The 12,356-nt window shown below is 43.9% G+C and overlaps 1 protein-coding gene across 1 annotated transcript; it reads left to right on the forward strand.

Annotated features, from left to right (window-relative positions):
• The first annotated feature begins 1,276 nt into the window (after positions 1-1,276).
• LOC104417064 (kininogen-1-like) lies at positions 1,277-2,128 on the forward strand. Its single transcript, XM_018861674.2, has one exon. The coding sequence runs from the start codon at positions 1,277-1,279 to the stop codon at positions 2,126-2,128; it is 852 nt and encodes a 283-aa protein (XP_018717219.2).
• Positions 2,129-12,356: the final 10,228 nt, after the last annotated feature.

Raw genomic sequence — 12,356 nt, forward strand, 5'->3', positions numbered from 1 at the left:
GATCATGTGTCAAAGCTCCACCCGAGTTTAATTAGATGCCTTTGCTCTTGCGGCCATGCCTGAAGAGATCAACTATTCATATTTTTCCTGGCATTCAATCACATATGGCGTGCCATGCCTTTAATAAAGAGATTTAATCGATTGAAATGGCAAGAAGGACACCAAATCAAGGTATCGGCCCAGGTTGAATGAGATCCCCACAAATCACGTATTCGGAGGACTGGATTGGAAATGATGGGGAGTTCTCCGCTTTCAAATTTTATGAGCTAGTTCAATCAATTTCAATCCTTAGAAAAGCAAAGTCCACATCGTGACAAGGAGTCATGTTAACAATTATCATATTAGCCTAAAACAAGTTCATCCAAGAAAGGACCCAAGAAAGGACGAGAGACCCCGCCTAACAGTATGGCATGTTTATACACAAATCTTACTTCTTGTCGTCCATTCGCCAAACAAAATCTTTTTGCTTCTCATAAAAAGAAGTGTTATCTTTAGGTTCTTATTGCAGGAGGAAAACATGGCCCCAATCCTCTTCTGATTAAATTTGTCATTGGTTTTTAATAATCAAAATTAGATTAATTAAATCAATTATAATATCACTGTGTTGTTTCGGCAAAAAGTTAAAGTATGGTTCCTTCCTCAAATGTCATCAGGAAACAAATGCGTTGCCTTTTCTTGGGGAGGTTGATAGTAAATTTAACTGCATTGAAGGGTATGCCTAATAGAATCAAACGTCTAGTTAATAAAATAAGGACAAAAGGAAATCGGATTCACAGAGCAAATCTCCAACTCAATCGGTTTCTTTTTTGTAGCCCAAAGGAGCAATGTTATTCCCTGATGCTACGTGCACACCAAGCCATAAACGAGGAGCCGCACATTAGAACGCGTCGACATCCAATTCTCTGGTCAATGTCCCAAAGCAGTGCCACCGACCTCCATTGATTAATTCAGGCGCGAACTTGCTCCCCAAGACAAACACTCGACCGCGTTTGCCGCGGTTCTCACGGATTGCTTAAGTACTTGATAGCTAAGCTATGAAATTTGGCAGAGGAGAGGCGTGTGAAAAGATCGCCATGTTTGATAGACTGGTGCAGTTGAACCACCGCCTCGTGAAACTCTATAAATAAGGGCGTCTCTTCCTCTCATCTCTCGTCATCCAGACAGCTATTCTTGTGTCAAGACTGAAACAGAGTCGGGGTTATATACGAAACAGAGGATGAAGATGAGAATGGGTCACGAGGGAAGGTATCACCACGGTCGACATCGTCATCATGGGATGGGTAACGGAGGCGGAGATGGGCATCATGGTGGGCATGGTCCCCATGTAGGACTTCTCTTTGGGCATGGTCTCAAAGGACATAGGGGTCATGGGTTCCATGGACATGGACATGGGCATGATGTGAGGCTTCCATTATTCCATGGGCATGGACTTTTCAAACATGGTCATCATGGTCATCCCAAAGGTCACGACCATGGTCACAAAGGGAGGGAGGGCCATGCGCATGACTGGTGCGGAAGGCGCCACACCTGTATGGAGCAACCGGAACCGGAGCAGCAACAGGAACAAGAAGTTGTGGCTGTGACGCCAACTCCAATAACCGAGGAACTCGATACTCTTGGACATGAGAATCATGTGAGGGTTCTTCTAGTCCATGGGCATGGACTTTTCAAACATGGTCATCACGGTCATTGCAAAGGTCAAGGTCATGTTCACAAAGGGAGGAGGTGCCATGGGCAAGGCCGGTTTGGGAGGCATCATACCTGTACAGAGCAATCAGAACCGGAACAGGAGCAAGAGCAGCAACAGGAGCAGGAAGTCGTGGCTGCGACCCCAACTCTAATAACCAAGCAACTCGGTACTCTCGGACATGGGCATCATGTGAGGGTTCTTTTAGTCCACGGGCATGGACTTCTCAAACATGGTCATCATGGTCATTGCAAAGGTCTCAGTCATGGGCACAAAGGGAGGAGGTGCCATGCGCATGGTCGGTTCGGGAGGCGTTATACCTGTGCAGAGCAACTGGAACCGGAACAGGAACAGGAGCAGCAACAAGAACAGGAAGTCGTGGCTGCAACACCAACTCCAATAACCGAGCAACTCGATACTCTCGCTCTGACAGCCGACTAGAGAGGACGCTTGGAGTTGGGTCTTGGACAGGAATGACGCCGTGTCAGCAATAAATGTGTCTCGGGGATTTCATGTTTTGGCTCCTACCAGTAGCCAATACCTGTTTTATCATTTTGAGTAGTTTCGCTGGATGATCAGATTCAGCTGTTTGAAGTGTTGTGGAGGTTGATGGAAGTTTCTCTATACTGTTTGTGTACCAATATTATTCAATGGTACACTGAAAATTAGTGCGATGGGATCCGTCGTTTGAGGTTTCGGATCAAATGATTCCATCTATTATATGCAGAAGATTTGAAGGTTATGAACTAGAACTGATATGTTACTGAGCTCCTCGAGAGCGCCATTGGCATGCCTATACAAATTGACCAGAATTAATTGAGAGATAGGGGCTTTAACAGCAAACATCACGGACAATGGCATATGCTCTCCATCTTTGTCATACAAGTAACTCCGGCAACCCAAATTGGCGATCAAGAAATCGAACATCTTCTACTAGTTAAGCCCAGAAACTTATTATTATGAAATCTTTTGCTAATTTACGAATTTGATCAGTCCGAAAGGAAAAGGAACAAGATTCACAGATGGAAGTCCATTTTTTTTAAAGTAGGGCGATAGCTATAATAAAATAGACTCGTTTCATCTTGGGCAAAGTGCAATTGCGGGGGCCTAATTCAAATCCCTCGGGTAAAGTAAGAAAGTTTCGCCTAACATACTCGCCACCCAAAGTTGGACTTTCTTTGATTATTTCCTTTGATTAGATCTTCATAACTATTTCGAGAAGCGGAGATTTAATTTACAAAACAACAATGGGAAAAAAAGGGGGAAGCCTTGCTAGGAGGGCACCACCGCTGCCCATTGCCAGTGAGGCTGACAAAGTAGCAACCTTAAGGGGAGGGCGGCCGGTGCTCTTGGGACTTGAGTGAGGCTCACCCAGATCTGGGTGATTTTGGCTCTCGCCTGGGACCAATAAGGCCTCACCTAAGGCCGGCAAGGGCCGGCGTCACCCAAATCTAGGCGAGGTGCTAGCCCAAGGTGAGGGGTAGCGAGGGTCGCCAACCCTCGCTTGGGGCCAACATCACCCAGATTTGGGCATCCTCAACTAAAATCTAGGCTTAGCCCTACCACCCCTCCAATGTTGGGTGGTGGCGGCCTATGAAGTATTGACATTCTCCGAAAGTTATCGTGTCGTGTCGAACACTTCAACACGTGTTTGATACTCTCGAACACTCGGTTAACACGTGTCGGAAAATCCGACATCTGATCAACTTTCCTAACACTTTCCGACACTTAAGTCGAAATTTCGACGTGTGAATTTCCGACACATGAGGTCAATTTTAAAAAATTTCAATAAATGAGATGTCAAAATGTGTGTGCGCGCGTGTGTAAATTAAACAAAAAAAGAAGAAAAACCTAATATTCTCTTCTCTTTAGACTCTCACTTTTTGTGATACATAATTCACCCAAAAGGCTTTTTTCTCCTCTTCTAATATGTCTAATATACGAGTCTAGAATGTGAATTGCTTATTTTTTTCTCCAAGTTTTATGAATTATTGGAATTGAGTTAAATTTGTCAAATTGAAACAGTGGATTATATTAATGAATGGTGGATTAATATTTTTAGTGTAAATTTATTCTAGGTTTTATTACTATTTATTTATTTGCGAATTTGAATAAAATTAATTTGATCAAAATAATTATAAAAATAATAATTTATTATGTATATATAAAAATATACATTTAATATACAACGTGTCCTAACGTGTCGAAATTCTTTGTTTTTTGAGAAACGACGTGTCGGTGTGTCGTGTCGTGTCGTGTCACGTGTTACATGTCGATATCAATGCTACTTAGGTGGCGGCATTAATAAGTTTTACATTCAATTGCATATTTTGAACATTATAGAATTCAATTGCACTTTTACGATAAGTTTTAAGACTTCTAGTGTAGTTATCCCTAAAATAAGCTATCAATTGCTTCAAAATGCACAATCTTGTATTTAGTTGTCCTTCCCTTCTCTACCCTAGGTCAAGCGAGCAAGGTCATCAATGGGTGGTTATTGTGGCCTTTCACGTTTCATAAAAGTCGATTTATAGTTAGATACTAATTAATTGTCAAGTAATCTTCTTATGGGCAAGATGCATTGAAATAGTTAAGAAACTTAGTACCAAGGCTCCCTCAAAAGACTAGAACAAAAGCCAAACCATTGAATGTCACTTACAAGTAAATTTATTTTTAAAACCAAAGTTCGTATACAAATCTTATAGTCCTATGAGATATAATTAGCAGTACAATCTTGCACTACTAATTGTAGTTTTGACATTCGAGGTGATGAGATTGTGAAGCTTACTCTAATGAAATCATAAGGTGTTAATGCATTGAATAGAGAGACATCTGGCTCAACAATATAAAGTTATAACACTTTGTAGCTCTAACTACTAATCAATTGAAATCATTTTAATTGCATTGAAGGGTATGCTCAATAAAATCAAACGAATGGTTAATTAAATAAGCACAAAACGAAATCAAATCACAAGAGCAAGTCTGCACCCCTTTTTTTTGGTCGGTTGTCTCCACCCCTTCAATCGCTGTTCTTTTTGCGGCCTAAAGGAGAAAAACTTATCTGCTCATCTAACCAAGCCAGAACCGTCCAGCCGCAAATGAGAAGGTGTCGACATCCGCGTCCCCATCTCTGGTCCCATATCTCAACGCAGAGAGAGCGATCGCCATTATTTCATTCCCGCGTGAACTTGCTCCCCAAGGCAACACATGACCGCATTTTCCTTCGTCCTTAGTTGAAAAGTATTCATCCACAGCGTTCACACGAATTGCTCAGAAACTTAGTAGCTAAGCCGAGAAATTTGGCAGACAAGAGTCGTGTGAAAAGACTGCCAAAATCATGGGGTGCTACAGTTAAACCACCGCCTCTGAACCTCCTATAAAAGTGAGGCCCTCTCTTCCTTTCATCTCTCATCATCCAGAGAACTATTCCTTTGTCAAGACTGAAACGGAGTTGGGGAGTTGACTAAATAGAGGATGAAAATGAGCATGGCTCACGAGGGAAGGCATCATCACGGTCAACATCATCATAATGGGTTGGGTAATGGAGGCCGACGTGGGCATCGTGGCGGGCACGGTTGCCTAGTAGGAGAACTTCTCAGCAGGAATGGTCTCGGAGGAGATGGAGATCATGGACATGGGCATCATCTGAGGGGTGTGTTAGGACACGGGGGTCATGGTTATGGTCATGGACATGGACATCATCTGAGCAGTCTTTTAGTCTGTGGTGGTCATGGTCATGGTCATGGTCATGGAGTACTCGGACACGGACGTGGGCATCATCTGAGGGGCCCTTCAGGACATGGGCATGGACCTTCCATACACGGTCGTCATGGTCATCGTCCTGGTCACGGTCATGGTTACAAAGGGAGGCGCCATGCGCATGGCAGATGCGGGAGGCGTCATCCCTGTATGGGCCAACCAGAACAGGAGCAGGAAGTCGCGGCAGCGTCCCTGACTCCGATAACCGAGCAACTCGGCACTCTCGCTCTGACTGCAGACTGGAGAGGACGCTTGAAGTTGGGGAGACAATAACGACGCAACGTCGGCAATATTGTGCCTTGGGGATATCTATGTATTGGTTCCTACCAGTTTTTATCTTTTTGGGTAACCTCGTTGGATGCTCAGCAGTGGTTGAAGTGTTGCGGAGGTTAAAGAAAGTTTCTTTGTACTGCCTCTGTACCAGTATACTATGGTAAACTATGTGATGATATCGCTGAGGCGTCGGCTCAGACAGATGATTTCCATATGTGTTATTCAGATCTGAAGGTTTTGAACGAGAAATGATATGTAGTACTGAGCTCATTGAGAGAACCATTGGCATGCATGAACAATTTGACCCGATCCAATTTAGAGATTAAGGGCTTCAACAGCACCCATCGCCCACAATGGCGTATGCTTTCTTTCTCATTCAAGTAACTGCGGCAATCCAAATTGGTGATCAAGAAAAAAAAAAAATCTCCCGCCGATTAAGCTTTTTTTTTTATTATGATAGATTTGTGGCTTAAGCCAGAAAGAAGGCAGCCTTGCGCGACCAACGACAAGTCTGGATCATGTATAGGGAAAGAACATGCGTGCTAGCACGCTATCTATGGTTTATGAAGTTGGTCGGATCAGATAGTCATTTAAGGAACCAAACCAAACTAGGGGCAAACTTACCAACGAAGTGCTGGCGAGGTGAGGACACCTGGAGTGCCATAACTTGGCACACCGGGACACTTAAGTGCCATAACTTTAAAATGGTACACTTAAGTGCCATCATCGGAGTAAAATGGGACACTTAAGTGCCACTCGGCGAAAATCCGGCCAAATGGCTGACGTGGCAATTTTCCGGCGAGTTTAGTCCAAAACGGCGTCGTTTTGCACGCTCACGTGGGAGAAAACGCAAAAACGACGCCGTTTCGTGCCTACGTGTAAATAATAATATAAAAATTAATTAAATTATAAAGTATTCAAAAAATTTAAAAATTAAGAAAAATTTAAAATTTTTAAAAAATTAAGAAAATGAAAAATTTAAAAAAAAAAAAAGGGTGGGGCAGGTCGAACGGGCGGCTGAGGGCTGAGCCCTCGCTGCCGCCGCCTCCCCGCCGTCGCCGGGAAGGGCTGGCGACGGAGGGGGGAGGGTCGGCCGGGGTCGCCGGTCCCCAGCCGACCGACGGCGAGGGCTGCGAGCCCTCGCCGAAGCGCGGCGAGGGCCGTGACCCTCGCCCTAGATCCGGGCGAGGGCTCGCGGGCCCGCCGACCCTCCCCACTCCGTCGCCGGCCCTTCCCGGCGGCGGCGGGAGGTGGCGAGGGCCCGCGAGCCTCGCCGGATCCGGGCGAGGGCCGTGACCCTTGCCCAGATCCGGCGAGGGTCGCGGGGCCTCGCCGCCTCCCCGCCGCCGCCGGGAAGGGCCGGCGACGGAGGGGGAGGGTCGGCCGGGTCGCGGGCCCCGGCCAGGCCGGCCGGCCGACCGGCGGCGAGGGCCCGCGAGCCCTCGCCCAGATCTGGGGCGAGGGTCGCGGCCCTCGCCGCGATTTGGCGAGGGCTCGCAGCCCTCGCCGTCGGTCGGCCGGGGCCGGCGACCCCAATCGACCCTCCCCCTCCGTCGCCTGCCCTCCCGGCGACGGCGGGAGGCGGCGACGGCGGGAGGCGGCGGCGGCGAGGGCTCAGCCCTCAGCCGCCCGTTCAACCTCCCCCCACTTTTTTTTTTTTAAATTCTTAAATTTTAAAATTTTCTTATTTTTTAAAAAAAATTTTGTTAATTTTTATGCTGATTTGGAGCTCCGCGAGCCACGTAGGCAAAAAATAATAATAAAATATTGCCACGTAGGATTTCCGGCAAGGGTCGCCGGAGGTGGCACTTAAGTGTCCCACTCGAAAAAAAAAGTGGCACTTAAGTGTACCGTTTGGAAGTTATGGCACTTAAGTGTCCCGGCGTGCCAAGTTATGGCACTTGTGCTGTTCTTCTGCCAAGTGCTGGCCTATGGAACTCATCCTGGAGCAATAGGTGTTTATGCATCCGCGTCACTTATGAATTCTTTCGGCTAGAAGGGATTGCTACTATGAGCGATCATCACGCATGATAGATAATGATGGATTGGTGAACCAATTGAGTAACTGAGACATGGTACTCAGTACTTGATCATGTCAAAGTCTCCAAGAGCCCTTGCTACACAAGCGTAAGAGAAATCTCTTATCAACAATAAGACAAGAACCATTTTACCTCGTATGTAAGGGATTTCTTTATTTGGGCCAAGGAAGCAAAATTGTTGGATCATTATCATACTGATTGCTTATGCAAAAATAAGACAAAATAAAGTGAGCTATTTTAGTTCTCCTCTCCTTCCCCGGCCTACGTCAAGCGAGTACAGTTATAAAAATCTTGTGATTTTCACATTTCATAAAAGTTTATTTACTGTTAGATACTAAGCCGTCGTCAACTAATCTGTCTATGGGTTAGGTGCATTGACATGGTTAAAGTAATTTAGTGCCAAGGCTCTCTCAAAAGACCAGAATTAAAACCAAACCATTGAAGCTCACCGACAAATAATTTGATTTTCACAACCGAAGTTCCTACACAAATGTTACCATCGTATGAAATACAATAAGTAGTACAATATTGTATTACTAATTGTCATTTTAGCATTCAAAGGGGATAAAATTTGTGAAACTTATTCCAATGAATTAGTAAGTGTTTGCACTGAAAAAAGGACAAGTTGACAATATGAGTAGACACGTGACTAAAGTGTTATTATCAAGCACATGATTCATCGTCGACGATCAAGATTTGTGTTGGTATTGGCAACCATTGTTGATATATGACGACTTGTAGTTAACGATGACTGATAATGGATAGCAAGATCAATAAAATTGTCAAGGTACCAGGAAAAGCTAAACATAGAAAGGGTCACAAGCCATCGTCACAGGTTTGAAGCCCCTAAGAACAAAGTAATGAAGGTCATGGAGCAACTTGCACGCGTTTTGAAGGAACAACCGCCTAAAGGTAAGACTATGGTATCACAAGAGTATGAGCACAAAGTTTTCGCAGGTTAAGGAATGTGGCTACAACTAGAGAATTGCTTAAAGACTGTTATTGTCATGCCCCGATCCTTGAGCGAGCGCCCATCGCTGGGCACTCGCTCACTAGTTGATGAAAAATGCGACGTCCCAGGACGCATCGCCGACCCATTCATTTTAAAGCACATGCGAAAGCAGATAAATAATTCCCAGACAATAACACAATGGGATAGGAAAGTAGGGTTCCAAATTTTCAAACCAAAACAAACCTCTTATAAACAAATAGGTTTATTTACAACATCAGGTTGTTTACAAAACGTCGGCTCAACAAAAAGGTAATTGTCCTATGACCTACTAGTCAGACACGTTCGCCGATTCTTCAATCTTCACCTTCCCAAACTCCAAGGCTTCCGGTCCTTCACCAACACTATTTAAGGACCTGAAAATGATTATACGATAACTAGTGAGATAATGTCTCAGCGAGTTCTACCCCTAAAGACTCGATTAGGAAGAAAATATGCCTTAAGGGCTACCTAAGCACAAACATGAGTCGGAGGTCTTACATTTGCCTATGTTCTTTCCTGCAAGTCAGTATATCTCATAGATACGCAAATCACATCAACCAAACAATTCAATCAATCGGATCGAACTATCGATCAATCGACTCAGTCGACTACATGTCATCATGAACTCCCTCCGGTTGGCCAAATCAATATTGTCATCATGAACTCCCTCCGGTTGGCCAAATCAATACTGTCATCTAATAAGTCATGTCATATCAAGATTGCTCGCTCTAAGCTGATATATAGATAGTATAACTCGTACTAAGATAATAAATAGTATAATGCTCGCAATCTAAGCTGACATATCAGAGCCCATAGGTTAATATAGTATACTAATAGTGCTTCCTCTAAGCTGATAAGGTATACTGCTCGCAATCTAAGCTGATATATCGCTCGCATGCTGATATAGTATACAACCCTGACCATCTATTCAATTTACCACTTTTATCCTACTTGATAAAAATACTCGTGTGTGGATACACGATTGGCCTCAGCCAAAATACAATACTTTCGCTTTTGAACATCCCTCTATTTCCAGTAGTCCCAAAATAAATTTTTGGCATTGTAGACCGACGCCCGGTAATTTTCTCATTAATTACTGAAATTAAATAAATTTAGGAATAAATTCCTAAAATACAAATCACACACAATCAACACAAATTAAAATTCAATTAAATAAACAGATCTCACCATTATAATCATTATAAAATTCCGGCAATCGACTATCCCAGTCTAATTTCCATAAAATAATTAAATAATTACGGAAATTAATTAAATTATGCCAATAAATACCAAAAATGCATATTTAGTACCATAAAGCCTAAATATATGCCGGAATGGGCCCGGAAAAATTTCAAGACTCGTTAAATAAATATTAGAGCCTATCTACTTACTAATTACATAAAACTAACCACCTAACATGTATTGGTAATTAACTAATTCACTAAACCGTTCTAATTATCCACTAAACCAATCTTAGTCTAAACTAATCAACATTTAAGCGTCATTAACCTACTAAGCGAGAATTTGTGAGTTAAATTCACTTGATTAACGAACTGCTGGGTTTAAAACAACGGGGACGTGGCGAGGATCAACTATCTCCAAAGCGGGCCTGCCAACTAGGGTCAGGAACACCTCCAAAACGGGATGAACAATAGCTTAAAGACCCACTAGATTCTGCTTTTGTTCTAGGCTGAACTGTAAGGAGAGAACCGGTTGTTGAACGGCGAGGAAACGAGCCGATCGAAGCTCTAGCGAGCGGGTGGTCGCCAACTGTTGGCTCCCAGGGGTCAAGGGAGCCTTGTTGGTGGTTGTTACGGGCAAAGGAAGGGCTAGAATGGGAGAAAATCGAAGAAAACTTGAAACAGGTGGACATAGGCAGAACTAGGCTGTCTGGCGACCGATTCCTTCTTGCAAGTTGACGGGACGGTCGGCAAATCGTTCTAGCAAGTGGCAAGGTGCTTTGGTACGATATGGACGTGCTGAAGACGATGGTGGGTGTAGCGTGAACTGATTCTCATGGGAATACAACTTTTAACTTGAGTTTTGACGAAATGTCAGCCGAAGCATAAACTGGAACAAGGAGAAAACATAGGAAAAAAGAGGTCAAGAAGCAAGGGGGATAGGCTGGCTCAGTTTCTGGGTTGAAGAAGCTTCAAACAAGCTAGAGAGAAGGGAGGCTCAACGGATGTGGGAGGGAGAGAGGAGGGAACCGGTTTTGATAAGGGGGGACCGCCTTTGGTCTCCCTTATCCCATTTTGTCCCCTTGAACTTGGTCCCACCTCCACAACTAGCTTCCTCTGCAATCTTCAGCCCTTAATCTTCCTCAAGAAGCCAAGGAATGGGTCCAAAAGTCATGAGTCATGGGGGCATACGAATTTGAACCTATTTTCCCTCAATTAGACATCAATTGTTTCTTGAATCTACTCAAACTGGCCTCTATAATTTTCAATATCGAGTCAATAATCAAATTGGTGTTTTTTCTCGACAATTGATCCCACTTGCATCTCAATTGCGCAATAAAAAACGGTCTCCAACATTTCCTGTACATAAATGGTCCTATGACGACTTTTTCCCAAAAAGTCTCGGTTTGCAGAAAAATCTTCAGAGAGTGAGTTGACATTCTTAGAATTAATTGTGACATGGCAAAACTTTCAATTTCCAAAATCAGATTCAAATTCACGGTTAATTTCACTTATGTCGTGTTTTTAGCGTGACTTAAGCGACCGGATATGTAACCCCCTGGATCTCACATGATTTTACATGACTTGCTTGAATTTCAGGAATTATAAAATAAATTGCAGTCAAGTTGAATCATAAGAAACTGAACTGCACTCGGCTCTACTTATCATAAAACTTTATTTCTTTACATGTAGGGAGATGAGGTTAAGAGAGGGATTTCTACAAAAAAAAAAAAAAAAAAAAAAAAACACTAGGAACCACAAACACTAAACATCCCGCCTCCCGTCGAGTATGTACATACTATCAAACAACCAAAAACAAAATTCTCTCACACGTCAAGCGCTCCTCGGCCACCTCCTACACCGTGAGACTACCACCATGGCCCGGTCCGTCATCATACAACGCCAAGGGCACCACTAGCCGACCATCCACACGTGCGTAGAGGGCTACGAAGGCCATGTATGCCTACCCTGCAGGTGCCACTGTGTCTACCGTCAAACAGGATGTGCATTTGACGAAGACTACGCTCGAGAAGTGTCAGTCATGGATTTCCTCTTGCCGCCATTCAAAATCGGCGGGGGAGCCATATAGGATAGTCGTCGTGACAATAGGCGATGTAGGTGGTGCAGAAGACATCTGCTAATCTGAAAAAATAACATAATAAACAAGTATGAGTTTTTAAAATAAAAACTCAGCAAGTGGGCAATTAGTCCTAACTTGGATTTGGTCAATAGCACGACAAATAGGTAAACAAACTGTCAATTTGTTGATTCCACTGAAGTCTAGCTACAACAATCACCCAGGGGGAGACAACACTCCACCCTGAACCCCTCGCACCCAACCTGGCATCTCGAAATCCCATGCGAAGCTGTTCAACCCTTCTCAAACTTCTGGAGAGAAAACCATTACTTCCTTTCATCCCTTTCCA

Source organism: Eucalyptus grandis, chromosome 8, assembly GCF_016545825.1.
Source record: "Eucalyptus grandis isolate ANBG69807.140 chromosome 8, ASM1654582v1, whole genome shotgun sequence".
NCBI classification, from domain to species: domain Eukaryota; kingdom Viridiplantae; phylum Streptophyta; class Magnoliopsida; order Myrtales; family Myrtaceae; genus Eucalyptus; species Eucalyptus grandis.